Consider the following 25,927-nt stretch of genomic DNA (forward strand, 5'->3'; position numbering starts at 1 on the left):
AAATGGATCTTTATTTTTGATTAAAAGCTATATATTATGAGTGTGTTTTGGCAGATAGGTGTTGTCCCTTAGGAGGGCAAGGAATGTATAGCTCTACTACATGTGGCAGAAAATGTTGTCTTGTTTTCATTATGTTTTAAGAGAGCAGTCACTCTTAAGTGGTGTTCAAGACTGTACATATTTATCTTCTTCTATTCCAGAATCTGGATAGATTCTTTCTAAATATATCAGAAGATTCCTTGTTGTCTAGGCCCTTCATTAGCCCATCTCTGAATACCTCTGGTTTGAGACGTTTTGTGAAATCACTCTAAATTCACCATGATTTTACATGACAATTGAGTTTATCTTTTGATGGTAAAATTTTCACTTACATTAATAGTTGATGATATTTTATAAGAAAGCATTTTAATCTGATAAATCATTTAATACACCTTTTGAAATTCCAGGGTGTGCTGATGGTTGGACCCCCAGGCACTGGTAAGACTATGCTAGCTAAAGCTGTTGCCACTGAATGTGGCACAACATTCTTCAACGTTTCCTCTTCTACACTGACATCTAAATATAGAGGTGAATCTGAGAAGTTAGTCCGTCTGTTGTTTGAAATGGTGAGTGATGATATATTCAGATTTCAAAGTACTGTTTGTGTAGGCGAATGTTATCCCTATAGTCTAGATCTATTCACCCAGTGATCTTTTTTAAAAAGGGCAAGTGTAGTTTAGTTTAATAGTTCTTGACACACTAATAAGACATGGTGTGATGGGTTTTGTGGAGTAGTTGATGTGTCTTCAGTGTATCTTACTCTCTGAGGTAAAGAACGCCCTTTGGAATCCTATCCAGTGCGTGTAGAAGAGACTTTGGAAAAGTGTATGGTTTGACTGGTATTTCTGGATCTCTAATGAGCTGGTTGAACAGAAGTATATTTTAATATGTATTTTAAAAATCAGTTAGAAATTGATCTGTCATTAAAGTTTGTTTCTTTTTCATAAGGGATTTGCAATAGTTACTTAAGAATGCATATTTGAGGCTAGAGTTTGATGATTTATCTTCAAAAATTTTTTGTATTACAGAAATTTTCAAACACAAAAGTGGAAATAATAGTATTTTGAATCCCCATGTATCTGTCACTCAACTTCACCAACCATATAACTTATCTTTTATTTTTAGAAGTTTCTTTTTTCTGATGTGAATGATTGATTTAACCTCTGTCAATAACCAAATGATGGCATTAAAGCAGTGAGACTTTCTGCTCTTTTTTACCATTGTTTTAGAGGGAAGAAATGGCATTTTTAAAAATTTAGGTTATTTTATGAGATAATTGAATGATTTCTTTAAAATATTTTCACAAAGGCTAGATTTTATGCCCCCACCACAATCTTCATTGATGAGATAGATTCTATCTGCAGTCGAAGAGGAACCTCTGATGAACATGAGGCAAGTCGCAGAGTCAAGTCTGAACTACTCATTCAGATGGATGGTAATTGATATTTAATTACTGTCTCAAAACTCGTTATATTTCCTTTTTGAATTTTGTGTAGATTCATACTTTGGAAATTCTCAATGAATGAACTAGTTGGCAGCCTGGATTTATTTGTAATCATTTGTTCGTCTACCCAGTAGTTCATTTGTTCATGCACTCAAAAAGCATTTATGGCATACTTGTTATGAATCCTGCGCCATTTCAGGTTCTGAGCTTACAAAGAAAAGAAATGTTATGGCCTTCAAGGAGCTTACAATTTAGAGCAAAAGTTCTAGAGATTTGGTCCAGGGTCCCAGGGGTCTTTAAGACCCTTTTAAAAGGTCTGCTAAACTATTTCATAATAATGTCAAGACGTTATTTGGCTTTTTCACTCTCATTCTCTCACAAGTGTTCAGTGGTATTTTTCAGAGGTTACAAGATGTGTGATATCATAATAGATAGCAGAAGCAAATAGGAGACTCCAGCTATTCTCTATTGAGTCAGACATTAAAGAGATTTGCAAAAATATGAAAAAATGCCACTCTTCTTACTAATTTTTTTGGTTTTGAAAATCATAGTCATTTTTTTATTTTATTTTTTTGCTGAGGAAGATTCGCCCTGAGCTAACATCTGTTGCCAGTCTTCCTCTATTTTGTATGTGGGTTGCTTGCACAGCATGGCCGCTGACGAGTGGTGTAGGTCCATGACCAGGAACCAAACCTAGGCCACTGAAGCAGAGTGTACTGAACTTAACCACTAGGCCATGGGGCCGGCCCCAAAATCATAGTTATTTTTCATAAGAATATGTTATTTATGTTAACAAATAATGGATTTATTATTGTTACTTTAAAATGAATTAATATTTTTGGAGGCCGGCCCGGTGGCGCAGTGGTTAAGTGCGCGTGCTCTGCTTCGGCTACCTGAGGTTCGCAGGTTCGGACCCCCGGCGTGCACCGATGCACCGCTTGTGAAGCTATGCTGTGGCGGTGTCTCATATAAAGTAGAGGAAGATGGGCACAGATGTTAGCCCAGAGCCAGCCTTCCTCGGCAAATAAAAAAAGAAGAGAATTTGCGATGGATGTTAGCTCAGGGCTGATCTTCCTCACACACACAAAAAATGAATTAATATTTTTTAAAATTCTGTTATAATTTCTAATGATAAATATTGATAGATATATTCTACACACACAAAAGCTGTTTATATCAATAATTTTTAAGAGTATAAAAGGATCCTGAGACCAAAAAGTTTAAGAACCACTGATCCAAATGAGAAGCACACAACTTAAGAGACAATTGCAATACATTATGAGTTCTGTGGTAGAACTGAAGTCTGGGTGTAGTGAAAACACAGTAGGAAAGGTACCACCCAGACTAAGGGAGTCATGGAAGGGAATAGCTGAGTTGGGCTTTAAGCATTGACAGAAGTTATTCAAAGAAGAAAAGGCATAGGGAAGCGGTGGGAAAAAGAGAGTGATGGGCCCAGAGCTGCTTTTTAGAGGTATTTTACTCTGGTAGTTGTGTGGTAAAACAGGAGGCTATTTAAGCAGACTGTGAGAAAACATAAAATATGTTTAAAGAAAAAGTATCCAGAATGTGGTGTTTCAAAACAGGTTTGGTTAGCCACCAGCCATGGATACTCATTGAATACAGTCGTATGTTGCTTAATGATGGGACATCTTCCTCACCAAAAAAAAAACCAAAATCACTGAGTATAAATTTAGTCAGCTGAATTTTGTTGAAGAGTATTTGTGACCTGTTGATTATTAGTTGGACAGCTTGATTCTTTGTGATAATGTTTGAAATAAGAGTTTAGTAATAATTTTAAGAAAATAACCATATTGAACTGGGTTGTTTTAAAGCCATGACTTTGTTATGCTAGGCTAGAAAGTCTTATCAGTAAAGTTTATGAGTTTTTGATATCTTTTTTCACTGCATATTTTCCAGAGTTTGCATTGTGTAACCTCGTTTTTTTTTTTAATCTTTCCTTGCGAATTTTTATTAGTAAATGATTCTTAAATGCAAAGGATTAGAGGTGAGGGCATATCATCTATACATTCATTTGCCCCATAAGTCTTTATTCAGTGCCGGCTACATGCCAGGGAGCGTTCTAGGCACGCGGAATCCTGTCCCTGCCGTACGGTTTATTAGAGCGAGGGCAGAAAAAACATACAGATCAGATGACGACATAGCTATGGAGAAAAATAACCCAGGATAAGGGGCAAATTTAGGTGTGTGTATGTGACAATGGGGAGGAGGTGATGCTAATTTCTGCAGGGTAGTTAGGGCCCGGCTCTCGCACACGTGGTTTCCGCACACCCCAGGCACGGGGATGCAAATGCAAAGCCTGGACGCAGGAGGGTGCCGGGCCTGCAGAGGAGGCCTGCAGAGAGCAGATGACCGGGATATGAGGTCAGAAAGCAAGTGGGAGCCTCTCGGGCCCGTTCCAAGATCGCCCCGCGCCCTAGCGAGGCCCTGGCGGCCGCGCCGCACCCAACATGGGCGCGCGGGCTAACCGGAAGTGTCTTAGGGTAAAATTTTCATTCTGAAAAAGTAGACTGTATGTGCATGTACTTGATTTGGTATTAAAAGAAATGGTATTTTCAGTAGTGACTGATTATTAGGTTCATTCTTAAATTTCTTATTTATTTTTTACGAGTCGCTTAGAAGTTTGAAGGACAAAATTATTACGGTATAACCTGTCTTTCAAAATTATGATTGCATGCTAGTATGTTAAATAAACGTGAACCCTCTTCTGTTCTCTCTTCTTGAGAAAATCAAATAAATTAGACTAACAACTAAAATAAAAATTTTTTTGAGGAACTTCGTTATTTAAAAAAATAAGAAAGGAATAAAACAGCATAATCTCTCATGCCTTTTCTGTTCAGAGGAAATATACATTCATTTTCTTACAGAAAGAAATAGTTTTCTTATTGGATTAGAATCCTGTAATAGATTAAATTGTGAATTCTTCTACCTCCTTGTTTTATAGTTATCTGCTGATGTGTCTGATTCTGCCACCATGTAGAGGTCAGAAGGACAGCATTATTCTCATCACTGAGCGTACCACCAGGCCTGTGGCTGATACTTATAAATGTTGGTTGCATGAAAGAATAAAGAACTGTAAGAAAAACACTCTTTTTTCCCCTTACTGTGTGTAGGAGTTGGAGGAGCTTTAGAGAGTGATGATCCTTCCAAAATGGTTATGGTGTTGGCTGCTACTAACTTCCCATGGGACATCGATGAAGCTTTGCGAAGGAGATTAGAAAAAAGGATATATATACCTCTCCCAACAGGTATGATGCCTTCCTTCTACTATGTTTTGATCTTTCTTCTACTTCCTGTTACCTTTTTCTATTTCTCTTAAGTCTTTATTCCATTGGTATTCTGCTTAGAGAAGTTTATAGCATCACAAAACCAAGTTGTAGTAGATGGAAACAGGCCACAGTACTCTGTTGAAGTTCCTTACATTTCAGAGCAGTTCTTACATTCAGAGCAGTATTCGTATTAATAAATTTGGTAGGACATCTAAGTTTTTACTTTTAAACTTGAAGAGTCTTCATTAAACCTTAAGTGATTACACATAAAGTTCTCTTGGGATCTTTTTCAAAGTATGCTACTGTGAAAAATATGATTTCATCCTATTGATGAATATTGAAATTTTCAAAAATGAATTTTTTCTTTTTATATTGACATAAAATTTACATAAATTGAAATGTTCAAATCTTAAGTGTATAATTTGATGAGTTTTGACAAATGAATTCTCCTATTTAATCAGTACCTTACTCAAGATATAGGACGTTTGTGTCACCTCACAAAGTTTCTGGGTTCTTCCTCCCAGTTAATTCATACCCCCAATAGGCATTCACTTTCTGATTTTTGTCACCATAGATTAGTTTTACCTATTATTAAACTTCATATAAATGGAATCATGATGTATGTACTCTTGTGTGTCTGGCTTCTTTCACTTAGCATAGTGTTTTTGAGATTCATCCAAGTGGTTACATGTATCAGTAGTTTACTCGTGGTATGGTTATACCAAAATTTGTTTATTCTCTTTTTGATGGACATTTGAGTTATTTCTAGTTTTTGACTGTTTACATGAAACTATATAAATATTCTTGTACAAATCTTTTTATGGATGAATGTTTTCAATTCTTTTGGGTAATACAGATAAAAATAGAATAGGTGGATCATAGGGTAGGTATATATTTAACTTTATAATACCTGAACTGTTTTCCTAAGTGGTTGTACCATTTTTACTCCCACCATTGATGAATGAGAATTCCAATACTCCACATCCTTGCCAACATTTGGTATTGTCAGTATTTGAATTTTAGTCATTCTATTAAGTGAGAAATGCTGTCTCATTTTGGTTTTAAATCACATTTCTCTGATGACTAATGATGTGGAACACCTTTTCATGTGTCCGTTGGTCATTGGTATATCTTTTGTGCAGTGTCTTTTCAAGTCTTTTTCTCAGTTTTTAATTGGCATATTTGTTGTTTTATTAATGCTGCATAGTTCTTTATCAGATACATGCATTGTGAATATTTTCTTCTGGTTTGTGGTTTGCTTTTCAGTTTTCTTTATGGTGTCTTTTTCATAAGCAGAAATTTTAATTTTGATGAAGTCCTCTTGTCAAGTTTTTTTTTTTTTCATGGATAGTGCTTTTTGTATGTTAAGAAATCTTTGCTTACCCCAAGGGGGTGAAGGTTTCTCCTATATTTTCTTTTAGAAACTATAGTTAGATCTGTGATTCATTTTGAATTAATTTTATGTATATGTATCAGTTAGGAGTTGAGTTTCCTTTTTTTCCTATGTATATTAAGTTGTTCTAGCACTACTTGTTAAAAGGAGTTTTCTTTTTTCATTGAATTACTTTGGCACCTTTGTATAAATTAATTTTTTAAAATTATTTAAAAAAAATAGGTATAGGGCTATCTAGTCAGGTTATCTGTTTTTTCTTGAGTAAGCTTTAGTACCTTGTGTCTTTCAAAGAATTTGTCCATTTCCTTCCAGTTGTCAAATTTATTGGGATTTGACCTAATACAAATGTGGAAGCTGACTAATGGTTTCTGTGAAGCTGTTGATTTCATGTCTGGTTCTGGAGCCCGAAGTCAGTAGGGAGAGCAGTCAGGAAGAGAAGATGAAGTGCTGGAAACAAGGACAAACTATAACCTGTGGGGATATGCTGGAACCCATGAGGATAGACTGGAACCCATGTTGGGCTCTCATTTGCCTCTAAGATTTCTAGTTTTGTTGGTTGGGATGTCCTATAGAAGAAGCTGGCACTATTTGTAACTAACAAATATAAGTACTAAATATACGTCTGGCTGAGGAGTCAAAAAAGCTCAAAGAGGAAATCTGGCAGGAGCTGGAAAGAGTTGGAGTTCAGGTGTTGCCCCACACTAACAAGGTGAGCCAGCAGATAAGTGACAATATCCATGAGCTGCAAATGCACTTCAGGCCCTGAACCAACTTTCTGAGTTGATTCATTTCTGCCTCCCAGATCTCACCCCTAATGACTCATGTGGTCCACACTAACCCAGAACTATGCGATGAAGAGAATTCTGGGAAATGAAATTCCAGCTTTGCTGAAGTCAACATAATACAAATCCATACACCTTATTTTCCTTTTATTGTCTGTAGGATCTATAGTAATGGCTCAATTTTCATTCCTAAAATTGGTAATTCGTGTTTTATCTCTATTGTTCTTGATCATTCTTGCTAGAGATTTATCAATATTGTTAATCTTTTCAAAGAACCAACTTTTTGCTTTGTTAATTTTCTGTTTCCTATTTCATTGATTTTTTTCTCTTATTTTTATTATTTTTCCCTTATACTTGGGGTTTAATTTTCTCTTCTTTTTCTGAAGTTGGAAACTTAGACTATTGATTTTAAACCTTTCTTCTTATTTTGATATAAACATTTAAGCTGTAAATTTCTCTTTAAGCACTTCTTTGCTTTCATCTCACAAATTTTTCTATATCGTATTTTCTTTACTGTTCATTTAGAAATATTCTCTAGTTTTCCTTTTTCTTTCTTTCTTTGACCCTTGGGTAATTTAGAACTCTGTGGTTTAGTATCCAAATATTTGAGGATTTTCTAGGTATCTTCTTGTTGTTGATTTCTAATTTAATTCCATTATAGTCAGAAACTACTATGTAAGATATCAGTTTTTTAATTTTATTGAGATTTATTTTATGATTCAGCATATACTCTATCTTTGTATAACATTCACCAAGCCATACCACAGATTATTTATTCTGTCCTTGTTGATTATAATATTCTATAAATGTCAGATCAATTTGGTGTGATAGTATTGTTCAAATCTTCTAGATTTTCTACTGATTTTTTTACCCTGTTTTTTCTTTCAATTACTGAGAATGGGTTGTTAAGCTCTTCAAGTATGATTATGAATTTCTTTATTTTTTGCTTTAATTCTATCAATTTTTGCTTCATGCATTTTGAAATTCTGTCATTAGGTACATAACAATTATTGTTATATTTTCTTGGTCATTCTACCATTATGAAATGTCTCTCTTTATCTCTGGTTATACCCTTTGACTCAGTGTTTAATTTGACATTAATATAGCCTCACCATCTTTCTTTTGCTTACTGTCTGCATGATGTATCTGCTTTCTCCCTTTAATTTTTACCCTCTCTGTCTTTATGTTTGCAGTTCTTGTAGACATGTAATTGAGTCTTGCTATTTATCCAGTATATCTCTGCTTTTTAATTGGAGTATTTGGTCCCTTTAAGTATAATGTGATTATTGATATGGCTCTAAGTCTCCCATCTTGCTATTTGTCCCTTTTGTTTGTTTGTTTGTCTCTATGTCCTTCCTAATTTCTTTTGATAATTGACTGTTTTTTAGTATCCATTTTAATTCCCATATTGGGTTTTTAGCTATGCCTAATTGTATTTTTTTAGCAGTTACTCTAGGGATTCCAATATGCATCCGTAACTTATCACAGTCAACTTAGAGCTAATATTGTACCACTTCATGTAAAATGTAAGGACTATTTGCCTCTCCCAGCCTTTGTGCTATTTTGTCATGTATTTTACGTTTACATACATTATAAATCCCACAATATAATGGGGTTTAAACTTAAAGGAGTTAAGAGGAGCACAAAAAAGTGGTCTTTTCTATATACTCACATATTTAACATCTGCTGCCCTGCTTTCCTTTTTGAAGGTCCAAGTTTCCTTCTGGGTTCATCTCCCATTTATCTAAAGAACTTCCTTTAGCATTTCTTCTAGTTAAGGTCTGCTAACATCAAATTTAGGTTTCGTTATCTGAAATGTCTTTATTTCACTCTTATTTCTGAAGGATATTTTTGATTGATACGTAGTTCTGGATTGGAAGAGGGTTTTTTTTGTTTTTCCTTTTAGTACTTGTAAAGATATCATTCTATCATCTTCTGGCTTCCATTGTTTTTTATGTGACATCAGCTGTCATTCATATCATTATATATAATGTATCTTGTATACAATATATCTTTTTCCCTCTGGCTATTGTTTTTTAAAATCAACTTTATTGAGGAATAATTTATATGTGATAAACTTTATCCATTTAAAATTTGATTAGTTTGACAGTTGTATGTGGCTATGAAACCACGCCACAATTAAGATGCAGAACATATCTTTAATCATGAAAGGATTTCTTATGCCCCTTTGCAGTCCATTTTTCTCTCCCCACAACACTTCCCATCTCAGGCAACCACTGATCTGATTTTTGTTACTATAGATTCTTTTGGATTTCATATAAATAGGATCATACAGTATGTATTAGGATGTGACTGGCCTCTTTCACTCAGCATAATTATTTTGAGATTCATCAATTCCATTATATAGCCATACCACAGATTATTTATCCATTCTCGTATTGATGGATATTTTTATTGTTTCTAGTTTAAGACTATTATGAATAAAGCTGCTGTCAACATTCATGTTCAATTCTTTGTGTGGTCATATGCTTTCATTTCTCTTGGATAAATACCTGTGAGTGAAATAACTGGGTCATGTGGTAGTATATGTTTAACTCTAGAAAACAGGTTGACGTTTTCTTGAGTGGTTGTCCTCAATGGTTGTTTTTAAGATATTCTATTTATCTTTGCTTTTCAGCAGTTTGATTATGGTATACCTCTGTGGGGCTTTCTTTTTATTTATCCTGCATGTGTGTTGGACTGTCATTGTTGCACAGGTCACTGGGACTCTGTTAAATTTTTTTTCAGTCTTTTTTCTTTCTGTTCTTCAGGTTGTATCATTTCTATTCATTTATCTTCATGTTCACTGACACTTTCTTTTGCTGTCGCCCATATGTTTTTAATCCTGTTCAGTGAAATTTTTATTTCAGATATGTTTTGCAAATCTAGCATTTCCATTTGGTTATTTTTTATAGTTTGCATTGCTTTGCTGGGATTCCTCATGTGTACATTCATTTTGTCTATTTTTTCCTTTAATTCTTTGAGATTTTTCCCTTCAAAAGGTGGTGCTTAATTCCCCTCCCCTTAAAAATGGATTGGACTTAGTGATTTGCTTCTAAGGGATAGAATATGGCAGAAGTGATGCTATATGACTTCTGAGGCTATATCATAAAAAAGATAGTTTCTGCCTGGCTCTTCCTCTCTCAGATAATTTGCTTTTGGGGAAGCCAGTTACCACACTATGAGGACAAACAGCCTGTGGAGAAACCCACATGGGAGAGAACTGAAGTCTCCCACCAACAGCCAGCACCAGCTTGACTGTCATGTGAGTTAGCTGCCTTTGTACGACTGTAATCCTGGCCCGTATATTGACTGCAGCCTCATGAGAGACCCTGTATTAGGGTTCTCCAGAGAAACAGAAACAATTGAATGTATATATAGATAGATAGATAGATTTATTTTAATGAATTGGCTCATGTGATTATGGAGACTGGCAAGTCCAAAATCTACAGGGTAGGCAATTCAAGTTCAAAGGCCATCTGCTGGCAGAATTCTGTCTTGCTCTGGGGAGGTCTGTCTTTTGCTCTGTTCAAGTCTTCAACTGATTTAATGAAGTCTACCCACATTATGGAGAGTAATCTGCTTTACTCAGAGTCCACCAATTTAAATATTAATCTCATCCCGGAATACCCTTACAGAAACATCTAGAATAATGTTTGACCAAATATCTAGGCACTCTGGCCCAGTTGACACATAAAATTAACCATCACAGACCCTAACCTAGAACTTTGTAGCTAAGCTGCTCCAAAATTACTGATGCACAGAAACTGTGAGAATAATTGTTATTTTAAGCCAAGTTTTAGTATAATTTACTATTCAGAAATAGGTAATTAATATACTGCTTTGTAGTTTTTGTCAGCTAATTCTAACATCTAGAACATCTGTTTCTATTGGTTACTTTTTAATTTTCTTGATTATGGGTCACATTTTTCTGTTTCTTCAAATGTCCAGTCATCTTTTTATTGTATGCTCTATGTTGTAGGGAGTCTGGATTATGTTGTTTTCCTTTAAAGAGTGTGCAGTTTGGTTCTGAAAGACACTCAAATTATTGGCAGAACATAAGAAAAAGCCAATTTACAATTTTTTGCTGGCTGTTCGCTAATGCCTGAAAACAGTTGCCTCTTATGTTTTGTTTTGCAGTTGTTTACCATAGAAGGACAAGTCTGGTACCAGTTTTTTCATGATGACCAGAGTGGAAGCCTCACCTTGACTTTTGAAACTTAATTTTTATAACATATTCCCTACTCACTTTTGCGACTAGATCTCAAGGCTGTATAATATACTTAGTTGGTAGATTTCTAGCTCACAGATTCTATCTTGTATTGTCTTTCCTGGCTACTACTATGTATTCTATTAATTGTAATAATCTCATTGCTTAAAAAAGAAAAATTTTCTTTTTCTTAAAACAATGCTGAATTTACTGATTGAGCTTACAAAATAAGAAGCTTATTTAAAGCAGTAATGGAAGTGATTCAATTTAGAACCTATAAGCTGTCCTGGAATATTATACTTCCCAGAAGTGGCTCCCTTAGTGCCTGGCTCACTCTTACGTTAGTCACATGAAGATTTGAAATTAGAGTGGTTTGTTATCACTTCTGATTTAATAAGCTTTTTCCCTTTCTCTTTTTCCCCTTTTTTTCTTTTTCTTTGCTTTCTAAACAAAATGTATGTATGATATCTACTATATTTATGTGAAATGAGTTTTAATTTTACTATCATGTACAATGATTATAAATAAAAAATTACTACCGATGGGGGAAATGTTTTACTACTTGACCTGACATCATTTAAACTTTTGTACTTTGAACTTTAATTCACTATAACAGGGAGAAAAAGATGCAATTGGAAAAATATTTAATGACAGCAGTTTTATAAACTGCCAAGGAAAGCTTAGGTATTGGGGGAAGGACACACTTTATGGTACAAAGGTAGGCATTTAGTTTTCTTTGAAGTATTAGAGAAGAAAATAGATTTGGCCGACTAAAGGGCTTTCTTCTAAACTTGTTTTCCCTTGTAAAGAGGTTATGTCTGTAATAGGTAATCACTTTTGGGTGGTTCTCTGCTTGTTACTAGTCTGAAGGTGTGTACCTCATGACAACAGAACTTGAGAAATTGCTTTCTCCTAAAGGACTCCCAAACAAATAGTCATAATTAGAACTCCACTCTTTCTTTTTCTTTCATCTGCATTAATGGATTCAACAGGTGTTTTTTAGCTCTTTGCTATCTGAAAGACATTTATTAGGTACTGTGGGACTATAAAGGTAAATAATGTATAATTCTTGTCCTTGGAGAACTCACTCTGTGATTGGAAGGTGGGCATACACTTAACCTAACTGCAATGAAAACAGTGTAACATGTGACACTAGAGTTCTCTGTAGTACTTTGGGAGTGGAGAATGAGGAGTAATAAATTCTGACTGAGGTGCTTAGGGGAGACTTCATGGAGGAAGTTGCATTTTTACTGAATTTCCATAGAGAAAGACAGAAACAAAGGCATGGTTGCTTGAAAATGAATAGCTGTTGTGGCTGGCGCATCTGATAGGATGGAAGGGTCTGGAAGAGACAGAACAATGAAGAAAATTTGGAAAGGTGAGAGACATGAAGGAATGATTTGGAAATCTAGGGTAAAATTAATAGAAAGAAAAAGTAGATTATATTAAAGTAAAAAAACTGAAGGACATTTTATGAACAAAATCAACATGAAGAGAAATTAGTGGTTTGAAAAGGCAAGAATGAGAATAGATAAAACAAGAAAAGCTGAGGGAGTGACATCAGCGTCATGGCGGAGTGAGCTTTCCTGTGAACTCTTCCCCCGATAAGATACAACAAAAGGAACAGTCACAGACCAACAACGGAATCCTAGACAGTGAAAAGCTAGATCAGAAAGATCCACACTGCTGCACATCTGAGAGTGGAGCATGCTGGGCCCCCAGAGGAAGTGGGGAGAGGTAAGGAGAACTCCTCTCCCTTCCCATCAGATCAGTGATCCCGGTCCACACGGCTCCCAGAGAGGGGGGAGGGGCGGCCCTCTGGGGGGAAACCTTAGCTCTTCGGGCTCTCTCAGCCAGTGGGAAACTCCCACACAGAGGACTCAGAAGAGCCACAGGGCTACCATCAACATCTGAGCACCCCAGAGAGCGCATAAGGAGGGGTGAACGAGAAGCCCCCCAGGCTAGGGACCCAGAGGGCAAAAGAGAGAGACCCCCCTCGCCGCAAACCAGACCCTGCAGCTCAGCTGACCAGACCAGACCAAGCGATCTATGGCAGACCAGACCAAACGATCTGACCTGCGGATCGCAGCGGAAAAACCGCGGCAGAGCGCAGGGGGCTTAGATTACACAGCCCTTTACCACCACGCAGTGGCAGCGGGTGGAAATTGCAACCAGAGATTTCCAGGATGAGGAAAAACAAAGCCAACACAGAAACCACAATGCAAAGATACATGAAATCACCAGTCCAGAAGGAAAATGACAGGCACCAGAAACCAACCCTGAAGACACAGAAATCCATAATCTAAACGACAGAGATTTCAAAATAGCTATCATAAAAACACTCAACGAAATACGAGACAACACAGACAAGCAATTTAGTGAGATTAGGAGTTTCTTCACAAAAGAGATTGAAATCATAAAGAAAAACCAATCAGTGCCGATGGAGATGAAGAACACAATGGAGGAGATAAAGGAGAATCTGGAATCTTTAAAGAACAGAGCTGACAATATGGAGGAAAGAATTAGCATTGTAGAGGATAGGAATACAGATATGCTCCAGATGGAAGAGGAGAGAGAACTAAGACTAAAAAGAAATGAAGAAAGTCTCCGAGAAATATCTGATTCTATTAGGAAATGTAACATAAGAATTATAGGTATTCCTGAGGGAGAAGAGAGGGAAAGAGGAACAGAGAGCCTGTTCAAGGAAATAATAGCTGAGAATTTCCCAAATCTGGGGAAGGAGCAGGAAATACCAGTAAGCAAAGCCAAGGTCACCTAAATATATCAACAGGGAAAGGCCGTCTCCACGACACCTAGTGGTAAGGCTAGCCAGAGTCAATGACAAAGAAACAACATTAAGGGCAGCTAGACAAAAACAAAAAATAACGTACAAAGGAACTCCTATCAGGCTCTCAGCAGATTTCTCAAGAGAAGCTTTACAGGCTAGGAGAGACTGGAATGATATATTCAAAATACTGAAAGACAAAAACTTTCAGCCAAGAATACTCTATCCAGCAAAAATATCCTTCAAATATGATGGAGAAATAGTAACTCTCCCAGATAAACAAAAGCTAAGGGAGTTCATGGCCACGAGACCCCCACGACAAGAAATACTCAAGAAGGCCCTCAGGCCTGAAAAAAAGAAGAGAAAGGGAATACAAAGCTTGGAGCAAGGAGAAAAATAGGTAGATAAACTCAGAAAAATAGTAGATCTTTACCGGAATAGGTTAGCAACCACTTAAATACTAAAATCAAAGATCAAAGGAAAGAATTCATGAAAAATAAATTTAACCTCATCACTGTAAACACACAGCCACAACACAAGACAGAATAAGGTATAACAAGAACGACTTAGAAGGGGAAGAGGAAAGTGATTGAATTGACTTAGTATAAGGAAATAGGAGGCCATCAGATAGTGGAATATCTCTTACACAAGATTTGTTACAGAAACCTCAAGGTAACCACTAAACATATAATCAAAACAAAACCACATATGATGAACAAAGAGAAAACTTAGAAGAGTCATAAGACAGAACAACCACACTGAATTGGCAGTCCGAAACAAATGGGACAAGAAACAAAGGAAATGCAAAAGAACCAGAAAATAAGTGACAAAACAGCAACAGTAAGCCCTCATATATCAATAATTACCCTAAATGTAAATGGATTGAACTCTCCAATCAAAAGATACAGAGTGGCAGGATGGATTAAAAAGAAAGACCCAACAATATGCTGCCTCCAGGAAACATATCTCAGCACTAAAGACAAGAACAGGCTCAGAGTGAAAGGATGGAAGACAATACTCCAAGCTAAGGGCAAACAAAAGAAAGCAGGTGTTGCCATACTCATATCAGACAAAGTAGACTTCAAGATAAAACAGGTTAAGAAAGACAAAGAAGGGAAATATATAATGATAAAAGGGACACTCCATCAAGAAGACATATCACTTGTAAATATATATGCACCCAACATAGGAGCACCAATGTACATAAAGCAACTATTAACAAACCTAAAAGGAGACATTAACAACAACACAATAATAGTAGGGGATCTTAATACCCCACTTACATCAATGGATAGATCATCCAGACAAAAAGTCAATAAAGAAATAGTAGACTTAAATGAAAAACTGGACAGGATGGACCTAGTAGACATATACAGAGCACTCTGTCCAAAAACAGCTGACTACACATTCTTCTCAAGCGCACATAAAACATTCTCAAGGGTAGACCATATGTTGGGAAACAAAGCAAGCCTCAATAAATTTAAGAAGATTGAAATCATAACAAGCATCTTTTCAGATCATAATGCTATGAAACTGGAAATGAACCATGAAAAAAAAAGTGGGAAAGTGACAAAAATGTGGATATTAAACAACATGCTACTGAACAACCAATGGATCATTGATGAAATTAAAGGAGAAATCAAAAACTATCTGGAAACAAATGAAAATGAAAATATGCCATACCAAACCATATGGGATGCAGCAAAAGTGGTCCTGAGAGGGAAACTCATAGCGATACAAGCCCACCTTAACAAACAAGAAAAAGCCCAAATAAGCAACCTTAAATTACACCTAACAGAACTAGAAAAAGAAGAACAAAGCCCAAAGTCAGCAGAAGGAGAGAAATAATAAAAATCAGAGCAGAAATAAATGAAATTGAGACCAAAAAAACAGTAGAAAGGATTAATGAAACAAAGAGTTGGTTCTTTGAGAAGATAAACAAAATCGACAAACCCTTAGCCAGGCTTACTAAGAAAAAAAGAGAAAAGGCTCAAGTAAATAAAATTAGAAATGAAAGAGGAGAAATTACAACGGATACCATGGAAATACAGAGGATTATAAGAGAATACTATGAGAAATTATATGCCAACAAATTGGACAATCTAGAAGAAATGGATAAATTCTTAGACTCATACAACCTCCCAAAACTGAACCAAGAAGAAATGGAGAATCTGAATAGACCAATCACAAGTAAAGAGATTGAAATAGTAATCAAAAACCTCCCAATAAATAAAAGTCCAGGACCAGTTGGCTTCTCCAGTGAATTTTACCAAACATTCAAAGAAGATTTAATACCCATCCTTCTCAAACTATTCCAAAAAATAGAGGAAGATGGAACACTTCCTAAATCATTCTACGAGGCCAACATCACCCTGATACCAAACCAGACAAAGACAATACAAAGAAAGAAAATTACAGGCCAATATTGCTGATGAACATAGATGCAAAAATCCTCAACAAAATATTGGCAAACCGAATACAGCAATACATTAAAAAGATCATACACCATGATGAAGTGGGATTTATACCAGGGACGCAGGGATGGTTCAACATCCGCAAATCAATCAACGTGATACATCACATCAACAAAACAAAGAATAAAAACCACATGGTTATCTCAATAGATGCAGAGAAGGCATTTGACAAGATACAACATCCATTTATGATAAAAACTCTCAACAAAATGGGAATAGAAGGAAAGTACCTCAACATAATAAAGGCTGTTTATGACAAACCCACAGCCAACATCATACTCAGCGGGGAAAGACTGAAAGCTGTTCTTCTGAGAACAGGAACAAGGCAGGGCTGCCCACTCTCACCACTCCTGTTCAACATAGTACTGGAGGTTTTGGCCAGAGCAATTAGGCAAGAAAAAGGAATAAAAGGCATCCGAATAGGTAACGAAGAAGTGAAACTCGCACTATTTGCAGATGACATGATTTTATATATAGAAAACCCTAAAGAATCCATTGCAAAACTGTTAGAAAAAATCAACAACTACAGCAAAGTTGCAGGGTACAAAATCAATCTACAAATCAGTTGCGTCTCTGTATGCTAATAATGAACTAACAGAAAGAGAGCTCAAAAAGATAGTACCATTTACAATTGCATCAAAAAGAATAAAATACCTGGGAATAAATCTTACCAAGGAGGTGAATGACCTATACAATGAGAACTACAAGACATTATTGAAAGAAATCAATGATGACATAAAGAAATGGAAAGATACCCCATGCACGTGGATTGGAAGAATAAACATAGTTAAAATGTCTATATTACCTAAAGCAATCTACAGATTCAGTGCAATCCCAATCAGAATCCCAATGACATTCTTCACAGAAATAGAAAAAAGAATACTAAAATTTATATGGGGCAACAAAAGACCCCGAATAGCTAAAGCAATCCTAAGAAAAAAGAACAAAGGAGGAGGCATCACAATCCCTCACTTCAAAACATACTACAAAGCAATAGTAATCAAAACAGCATGGTACTGGTACAAAAACAGACACACAGATCAATGGAACAGAATTGAAAGCCCAGAAATAAAACCACACATATACAGACAGCTAATTTTCGACAAAGGTGCTAAGAACATACAATGGAGAAAGGAAAGTCTCTTCAATAAATGGTGTTGGGAAAACTGAACAGCCACATGCAAAAGAATGAAAGTGGACCATCTGCTATCGCCATTCACAAAAATTAACTCAAAATGGATCAAAGACCTGAAGGTGAGACCTGAAACTATAAAACTCATAGAAGAAAATATAGGCAACACACTATTTGACATTGGTCATAAAGGAATGTTTTCAGATGACATGCCTACCCAGACTAGGGAAACTAAAGAAAAAATAAACAAGTGGGACTTTATCAGATTAAAGAGCTTCTATAAGACGAATGAAACCAGAATCAAGATGAACAGACAACCCACCAGCTGGGAGAAAATATTTGCAAAACATACATCTGACAAGGGGTTGATCTCCATAATATATAAAGAACTCACACAACTGAACTACAAAAAAACAAACAACCCAATCAAAAAATGGGCAGAGGAAATGAACAGACACTTCTTCAAAGAAGATATACAGATGGCCAATAGGCACATGAAAAGATGTTCAACATCACTAATCATCAGGGAAATGCAAATCAAAACAACACTAAGATAGCACCTCATGCCTGTTAGAATGGCTATAATCACCAAGACAAAAAACAGCAAGTGTTGGAGAGGATGTGGAGAAACAGAAACCCTCATACACAGCTGGTGGGAATGCAAACTGGTGCAGCGTCTATGGAAAACCATATGGAGATTCCTCAAAGAATTAAAAATAGAGATGCCCTGTGACCCAGCCATCCCACTACTGGGAATCTATCCAATGCACCTGAAATCAACAACCCAAAGAGGCTTATGCACCTCTATGTTCATTGCAGCATTATTCACGATAGCCAAGAAGTGGAAGCAACCTAAGTGTCCCTCGACTGACGATTGGATTAAGAAAATGTGGTGTATTGTATATATATACAATGGAATACTACTCAGCCATAAAAAAAGACAAAATCATCCCATTTGCAACAACATGGATGGGCCTGGAGCATATTATGTTAAGTGAAATAAGCCAGAAAGAGAAAGACAAACACTGTATGATCTCACTCATATGTGGGATATAAACCAACACATGGAGAGAGAAAACTGTATTGTGGTTACCAGGGGCAATGGGGTAGGGGGTGGGCACAAGGTGTAAAGGGAGTCATATATATGGTGATGGACAAACAAAAATGTACAACCCAAAATTTCACAATGTTAAAAACTATTAAAACATCAATTAAAAAAAACAAGAAAAACCACCCAAAAAGGCATATTGTAAATTATGTAATTTACATAAAGAAATATGCAAATGTCTTTAAGATTGAGAGGCAATTAGAACTTGATGGCAAAGAAAGTCACTGTATCAGTTACTCTTGCTGTCTAATAAACCACTCCAAACAATCTTATTTTGCTCAGATTCTGTGGATCAGCAATTTGGATAGGGCACTGTGGGGATGGCTTGTGTCTGTTCCATGATGTCTGGGGTCACAGCCAGGAATCAATGGCTGAGGGTGACTCTGCATCTGGAGCCTGGGATCATCTGGAGTGTCTCCTCACATGCCTGGTGGTTGAGGCCTGGGACCTCAGCTCGGGCTGTCTTTCTGGAGCACCTCCGTGTTACCTGTGTCCATTCCATGTGGCCTGGGCCGCCTCAGACATGGCGGCCTCGGGATAGTCAGATTTCTTACATGGTAGGTCAGGGCTGCAGATGTGGTTGTTCCACTGGAAAAGGTGGAAGGTGCATTGCTGTTTGTAGACTAGCCTTGGAGGTCATGTAGTGTCATTTCTGCTGTACTCTGGGTTGTAGCATTTACAATCCCCCCCATTGTCAAGAGGAGGGGAATTAGACCAGCTCTGGGGGGAGAGGGGCAAGGCCACATTGTCGAAGCACGTGTAGGGTGAGAGAGACTCTTGCAGCCGTCTTGGTGAATACAATCTACCGTAGTCAACAAAAGGGAAAGTAACGGGCACAGGTGGAGCTTGGCCTCACACGAAGTCTCTTCTTACCTGATACATCTAAACGGTGGCAGCAGCCACGTGGTCAGCCTGATGAACTCCTTTCTCCGGCCCCTTCATTTAGTTATAGTTTGCTTTTAGCCTAACCTCCCTAAACCACCAAGGCCTCATAAAGTGTCTTAGACTCTGAATGACACTAATTTCCTATCCCATCAGGGTCAGAGTCTTTTTTTTTACTGCAAATTCACACCTTATCTATCCTATTTGTGTCTATTTGCATTTCTTAGTACTCTGTTGTACTTTTCCACTTCCTTTTTTTTTCATTCTGATATACACATGCTTCTTCCTACTTCCGTGTCATTATTTATGGGGCTCCCATTTCCCAGATTGTTCTATCTCTTCCCTTCTATTTAAATTTTATTCATTTTTCAAAGTTGACATTAAAGCATGCCAATTCTATGAAGTTTTCTTTGCTCTGGCCTATCTCTGTTGTGTGGACTTTACTTCCCTGGGTGTTTCATCTGTATTATCTGTCTCCCAGATGTTCCTTAGTAGAAGGGATCTGGGTTTTCTTTGTCTCCCTTTAATCCTGTTTGTTGATTGACTGATGATGGTGGTGGTGATGGGACAATGAACATTTATTGACTGCTGACTGTGGACCAGGCTTTACATGTGTTAACTCATTTAACCCTCACAACAGTCTTGTGAGGTAGATGCTGTTCTTATCTTTATTTTACTTATGAGGAAACTGAGGCACTGTGAGGTTAGGTATTCTATCCAGTGTGGCAGAACAGGGATGTGAGCCCTGACAGTCTGACCCCAGAGCACATGCTGTATGCGCTGTGCTGGACTGCCTAGTATACTTGAGAAGAATTGGTGTTACAAGAAGAAGTGTATGATCCTTCTAACAATGTTAATTTAAATTTAGAATGTGTATTAACTTGGTTATGTGGCATTCACTGATCTTTATACTGTTAACACATTAACCCCTCGTTAAATCCTTTCACAAGGTTATTAAATATCATTAATTTAGTTTTATAGAGCTGACAGATCCTACTTAGAATATTCTAAGAAATCACTGATACAACCAGTATTAAAAGTTAACTTTCCCCAAATCATAGTTACTAGGGAAAAGGAGGATGCTTCCTACTGAGCTTCAGTACCACAAAGCCCTCGCTTACGAACAAGTCTGTGCTCCAAAGTTCATTTAAGTTGGCTGTCTGGAACTTCCTTTCTGTGGGAGAATACATTATGTTAAGCTTGGTGTTTAAGTTCTTAGGGCAGGCCACAGTAAAACATTTGATTTACAAATACAGTGGTATTCTAACATTGGGACTAAAAGAACAAAGTGATATTCCTTCACTAACATTCACCTGCTACGTGTGGAGCACTGTGAAACGATGCTCTTATGTTAAATTCAGAGTTCTTCCTGGGGCATCAGGAGCACAACCACCTTCTGTAGCAGCAGACCTAGGAGCTTCCTCCCCTTCCCTCTTTCTTCCCACACCCCTTTTGCTGACCACCTGAAAGGACTTCTTTGGCCCTGTACCACCTGTGGTGTACCTCTGTGAACTGCGGGCCTATTGGCTGGGGATGGTCAAGGATAGGGAGCTCCCCAGATTAAGGAATTCTGAGGGTAAAGGTTTTCTAGTCATGCCTTTTCTTTTTTTCTGACAATGCCAGATAATGCCTGCTTGCTTCTCTTTCCACTGTGGCTGCTCTTTGTGTTGCTTTGCTTTGTCTTACTTCAGGGCGGGGTGTGTGTGTATGTGTATGTGAAATATAACTCAGATTCAGAAACATGTATTAAAATGTTCAATGTATCTGGTGATTGGCAAAGCAAACAACCATATAACCACCTTCTAGGACAAGAAATGGAGCGTTATCAGACCTCAGAAGCTCCCTGGTATGTTCCTTCCCTAGCACAGCTCCCTTCCTGCCCCCTGGTGGTAATGACTGTTATTCCTTTTATGGAAATAATTTATTGTTTTTCCTTATGATTTTGTTACTTAATAATGTATCCCCAAATAGTTTTACCTCCTTTTAAATTTTACATAAATGAAATCACACTAATTTTGTTCATTTGTATCTTGCTTCTTTTGCTCAGTATATTTTTAAAATTCACCCATGTTGTGACATGTAGATGCAATTCCTTTTTTTTTGCTGTGTGGTATTCCATTGTATTCGTTTACTGGGGCTGCCATAACCAAGTACCACAGACTCGGTGGCTTACATAACAGAAATTTATTTTCTCTCAGTTCTGGAGGCTAGAAGTCCAAGATCAAGGTGTCAGCAGGATTGGTTTCATTCTGGGGCCTCTTTCCTTGGCTTGTAGATGGCCGTTGTCTTCCAGTGTCTTTATGTGGTCTTCCCCTGTGTGGCTGTGTCCTAATCTCCCCTTCTTATAAAGACACCAGTCATATTGGATTAGAGCCCACCCATATGACCTCATTTTACCTTAATTACCATCTTTAAAGGCCCTATCTCCAAATACAGCCACATTTTGAGATATTAGGACTTCAACATAAGAATTTGGGAGTGGGACACAATTCAGCCCATAACATACATTATGTGATTATACCACAACTATATTTCATATTATTTGATGGATATTTTGATTATTTCCAGTTTTAGGCTATTATGAACAATGCTGCTATGACCATTCCTATACGTGTGTAATGGTGCAAATGCCTAAGTCTCTTTGGGTCTGGATGGAACATTCCATCCTAGGAGTGAATTGCTAGGTCATGTTGCATAGCTGAAACATCAGTAAATAAATCCAATTGTCTTCCAAAGTGGTTGTTCCAATTTACATTCTTACCAGCAGTGTATGAGCGTTCCTATTGCTTCACATTTTTCCAACACCTGGTATTGTCATACTTTTAATTTATACCAGTCTCTTGGTTTGCAGCACTATCTCACTGTGGTTTAATTTGTATTTTCTTTATTATTAAAGAATTTGAACATCTTTTCCTTTATTTATTGGCCATTTGGATTTTGTGATATATCTTTTCAAGTCTTTTGCCCAGTTTTCTATTAATTGTCCTGACTTTTTCTTATTGATTTGTAGGAGTTCTTTAAATATTCTGGATATACATCCTTCATTACTTATATATGTTGTCGATAGCTTTTCAAACTCTGTAGCTTGTGTGTTTTCACTGTATTTACAGTCTCTTTTGATGAATAGGAGTTCCTGATTTTAATGTGGTCAGTTTATCAATCTTTTCCTTTGTAGTTGATTTTTTGAATATATATTTTAAGAATACTTACTCTGAGGTCATTAAGATATTTTCCTGTTTTATCTTCTAAAATGCTCATAATTTTGCATCTTACATTTAGATCAGTCATATATCTGGCACTGATTGTTATGTATGGTATGAGATGGGATGCAATTTCTTTTTTTCCCCTGTGGATGGTCAGTTGTTCTGGCATCATTTATTGAAAAAACACTCCTTTCCCCCCTATATCAGCTGTCCATAGTATATGCTCTGATCTGCTTCTGGGCTCCCTATTCTGTATCAGAGATCTATTTGTCTGTCTTTGCAAGAGTATTACACTGATTTGAATCCTACTGCTTTATAATACGTCCTGAAATCTGATAGAGCAGTTCCTCCCACCTTGCTGTTGTTCTTCCAGAGTGTCTTGGTTGTTCTTGGTTCTTTCCATTTTCATAAACATCTTAGTATCTCCCTATTAGGTTCCACAGCGGACCTGTTGGGATCTTTATTGGAATGACTTGACTCTATAAGATCATTTGGGGGAGAATTGTCAATGTCACGAAAGACAAAACAAACAAAAAATAAACACTGGGGAACTGTTTTAGATTAAATAAGACTAAAGAGATTTGATAACTAAATGTATCATGTGATGGTTTTTAAGAAAGTTATAAAGACCTGGGACAAATGGGGACATTTTAATCTGGATTGTGTAGTAGATGATACTAATGTCCCAGTGTTAAATTTCCTGATAAGTGTGATAATTGTATGGATACCTTCGTTCTTAGGAGACATGCTGAAGAATTTAAGGTGAAGTGTTGTGATGCCCACAGCTAGCTCTCAATTCAAAAAAGAGGGGGGAGGAAAGGAGAGGAGAAGAGAGTGGTAATGGCAAAATGTTGACAATTGGTGAATTTAGATGAAAGGTAAATGGGTGTTCATTGATTTTTTTTCCACCTGTAGTTCTAAAATTTTTCAAAATAAAAGTTGGGGAAAATTATGTTTCATTTGTGTGTCAGGAGATAGTAGAGAACCAGATCCATACTAATTTCGCATTATCTTAGTATGCTGTATTAAGCAGATTTACCAGTAAAACTGATAGTGAAACAGCAAGTATGATTGTTTATTTAAAAAATTCTGTAGTTTGTTTGTGCTTACTCAATATACATTTCAATCATACTGGAACAACAAATATCTGTAGACTGGCTCTCCAAGTGAAAAATACATTAAAAAGTGTTCTGTGCCAATTGTTAATTTCTAGAAGAAGAAAACTGAATTTTTTTTTTTTTTTTTGTGAGGACGATCAGCCCTGTGCTAACATCTGCGAATCCTCTTCTTTTTTTGGTGAGGAAGACTGGCCCTGGGCTAACGTCTGTGCCCATCTTCCTCCACTTTATATAGAATGCCGCCACAGCATGGCTTGCCAAGCGGTGCATCGGTGCGCGCCCGGGATCTGAACTGGGGAACCCCAGGCCGCTGCAGCGGAGCGCATGCACTTAACCGCTTGTGCCACTGGGCCGGCCCCAAAACTGAATTTTTTTTAAACAACTGAGTTATGGAAATGTTTTCCTGTATCATACTAAAAGGTGAGCAAAATAATTCATAGGTGTTACATTCCATGCAATCTACTTTTATAAAATTAGGCTAAAGATTTTTTTACTAAAAGCATTTCTGGTGCTTATATACTAATGTTTTTATTTTTCATAAAAGATCTCAGACCCTTTGTTCTCATAGCAAGTATCTTCACAATCTATAAGGAAAACTCTGAGTTTTGTTTCAGTTTTTAGCTATTGCATCCAGGGTACTTAGGAAGTTAAATGATTCCGTGAGTCATGCAATGAATTGATAATACCAGTGGACTCACAGTTATTGACTTTTCTTTGCATTAGTCTCTCTTTCTTTTCCTGAATGTTAATATGTTATTTCTCATCAAAATGATTTGTAAAGTAAAACATCTAACAATAACAAAAAATCTTCTAATAGCAAAAGGAAGAACTGAGCTTCTGAAGATCAATCTTCGTGAGGTTGAATTGGATCCTGATATCCAACTGGAAGATATAGCAGAGAAGATTGAGGGCTATTCTGGTGCTGATATAACTAATGTTTGCAGGTATTTTTTTTAATGATCTGTGACCTTAGACGTTAGTTGTAGATTTGGCAGGAGGACTGGTCTTCAAGTCAGTGTAGTTATTAGCCCTTGACGTGACAGCAGCTACCCATTTCCTTGAAATGATTTCCCATTTGTCTTGTTTTTTTTTTTTTTTTGCATAACTTCATTGGTCATTGTTATATGAATAATTATGTAAGAATACAGTCACCTTTCTGATCCTTTGATTTTTAAGAAATGGTTGTGCCTAACGTGGTAATAATGACCTTTACAACTGAAGGTTGATTTAGCCCTGAATTGAAGCCTAAATGCATCAACATAAAATAATATCATTTAGTTTTGGTTGGCATTATTTTACCACATGCAGATGAACAAACTTGGTCAGTTTGAGCTGTGAAAGATACATATTAAAATTTTCCTTTCCATTTAGTGCCATCATAATTTTTAGACATTTCACATCACTCAGTGAAGAGGATTTTTTTCTTTGAGTTCTTACTTTCCTAAGTATACTTAAATTGACATCAGTAGTCTTTCTTTAAAATCATAACATCTTTTTTTTCACTTTTTCTAGTATTTTTTCTATGTGCATCTAAGTTTAATGGCACATAATAAGTTCGCAGAAGTTTCTCCTATCACTATAGTAAAATGTAAAAAAATTTGAAGTTTTGGTTGGCTTGGCTTCCTAATAGCTTTTTTGTGAGTGGTGATTGTCCACTTTTTCCAAATCTTCCTGATTATTTGCAAGTGATCAGAATGGAGCTGAAAATGGGGTTTGGAGAAGCCAGATTTTATCTCTTTAGTTGCCCCCAAATACTCCATGTTGGGAATTCCACATCCTATATGTAGATATATTCGTGTTCCAGAGAGAGAGGTTCCTGGCTTTACCTCCTCTAATTAGGTTGTAGACAAACCAGTATAAGATTTGAATTATCTTAACATTAGCCATATATTCATTTTCAAGTGTGAAATTCAGTATTTCACAATTCTACCTCAGTTTCCTAAACTTCTTGGCTGTCTTTGAGAGCAATAGTGGGGGAAAAATGTTCAGTTTATCTGAGTATACTGAAAATTCAGTACTATCTGAGCCCAACCTAGACTTTTAGGATTCATTAACAGTACATTTTTTGTT

At 36.7% G+C, this 25,927-nt stretch overlaps 1 protein-coding gene across 1 annotated transcript in view; it reads left to right on the forward strand.

Moving 5' to 3' along the window:
* KATNAL1 (katanin catalytic subunit A1 like 1) overlaps positions 1-25,927 on the forward strand; it is a 67,849-nt gene that overhangs the window by 38,522 nt on the left and 3,400 nt on the right. The window contains exons 6-9 of the mRNA XM_014791253.2: positions 447-605; positions 1,348-1,474; positions 4,615-4,749; positions 24,675-24,801. Of these exons, the coding sequence (XP_014646739.1) occupies positions 447-605; positions 1,348-1,474; positions 4,615-4,749; positions 24,675-24,801 (548 nt within the window). The remainder of the gene's footprint in view (positions 1-446; positions 606-1,347; positions 1,475-4,614; positions 4,750-24,674; positions 24,802-25,927) is intronic.

Source organism: Ceratotherium simum, chromosome 10, assembly GCF_057802395.1.
Source record: "Ceratotherium simum simum isolate JZ-2026a chromosome 10, ASM5780239v1, whole genome shotgun sequence".
Classification (NCBI taxonomy): Eukaryota; Metazoa; Chordata; class Mammalia; order Perissodactyla; family Rhinocerotidae; genus Ceratotherium; species Ceratotherium simum.